At 27.0% G+C, this 1,726-nt stretch overlaps 1 protein-coding gene across 1 annotated transcript; it reads right to left on the reverse strand.

Moving 5' to 3' along the window:
• Window positions 1-705, reverse strand: OCT59_006030 (uncharacterized protein; the record flags this gene model as incomplete). The annotated part of the gene is made up of 2 exons (XM_025311071.1): window positions 1-209; window positions 273-705. The coding sequence occupies 2 exons, from the start codon at window positions 703-705 to the stop codon at window positions 1-3; spliced, it is 642 nt and encodes a 213-aa protein (XP_025175330.1).
• Window positions 706-1,726: the final 1,021 nt, after the last annotated feature.

Raw genomic sequence — 1,726 nt, forward strand, 5'->3', positions numbered from 1 at the left:
TTATATCGTTCCATTATACCGCACATATTCGTGCACGATATTACAGTTGCAATAATTATTATGGGCGAGAATTTGAAGTTTCAAATCTACAGATTCTTTACTGAGATCGATTATCAAAGAGCGCAATGCCGTATTCATTTGTGTTAAATATGTATCTCGCTCTTGAAGTCTTTTTACAATCTGCTTTTGCTTATTACGGTATTTCGCCACTAAATAAAAATGGTTATTACAAATATGTTATTATAGAATAATAAATGTAAGATTATATATACCCGCAATTCGGTTTCTTTCTAATCTTTTCGCTCGTTTTTCTTCTGGGGTTTCTCTACGTTTATTATTCAAAGATCCTGTAGAAATAAAAGTTGTTTCTGCTGGTGAAGATGACTCGGTTTCTGCTTTTGTTACTGTTGTTACAGCAGTATTTAAAATCCCACCAGGCGAATATTCGTATGTCACACTTGAGGGAGTTGTCATAACAGTTGTTGAAGCTTGTCCGTATGATACTGTGGCTTCTGGAGAAATTAAATATGATAATTCAGAAAACGAAACATGTGCTTCGCTTTCTGTTATATGATAAACAGGTTGTGTTTTAATTTCGAGTCCAGAAACTTTAATCTGTTTTACTTGTGGAAATAATCGTTCATAATTTTCCATAATATTAGTTTCATAAAGATAATCAGATTTCATCAAAGAAATTTCCGACATATTGAGAAATTTTTGAGAGAAAAATTTTTTTTTATTGATTTTTAAGAGAATTTTTCCTATTGATTATAAAAAATATCTATCTCTTTTTATAGGAAATCTTATCGTATATAATGATAAAAAGATAAAACATACAATATAAATGTATTAGTCATTATCTCAAGCTCCTGATGCGTAGTAGTATTCAAACTAAAGGAATGATTGTTTATCAGATCCCATACATGTGATTGGCGTAGTAAACAAAATGATTAATAATCTTATGCGCAGTCTAATGAAAATTAATAATAACTTTTTAATTACTGTTTTTTATATTATGCAATTAAATATACCTAATTGAGTCAGAGTATACATTTATGAGATGGGTTAGATAAATAACGTGTAACCCCGTGCTGTTATGATTAATAATTAGTAAGGATATTATTTATTTTGATATTTGAAAAGTTAATGATAAATTTGTTAAAAAACTTTGAAAATTTTTATTTAATAAAATAATATACTGATTTCTGGCCTGTATAACTAGCTAATTTTTTTTACCAAAATTACTAATTTTAATAATAAATTAAATAAGTATATTAAGAGTTACAATTATGAAAAATATTTTGACTTTTTGTTTTACAATATGTTTTTTCAACATTATTTCGTCATATTTTGTCATTGTGGAGAACTCTATTAACAATGTTCGTTAGAACAAGTGAAGAATATTTTCCTTAACAATTATGAAAAATATTTCCCATAATTAATATAACCTTATTAGATTTTAAATTATAAATATAAATACAGACTGATCTATAGTCACATTATGTGTATATCATTGATTGTTAATATCTATCTGAAATTTGATTTGGTATAATTTTTTTTGTAGTGCATTGGACTTTTTTTAAAGGTGATATTTGGTGAAATAGAGAAATTTGCTATACTAATTAAAATCAATCAATTACTTAATCATCTCCCTCCTCTGATTACTTTCCAGCAGATTTAATGGTGGTGGTGGTCCGAGCAGATCTAATGGAAAATATAAAAGATA

The sequence above is a fragment of the Rhizophagus irregularis genome, chromosome 14 (assembly GCF_026210795.1).
Source record: "Rhizophagus irregularis chromosome 14, complete sequence".
Taxonomy (NCBI): Eukaryota; Fungi; Glomeromycota; class Glomeromycetes; order Glomerales; family Glomeraceae; genus Rhizophagus; species Rhizophagus irregularis.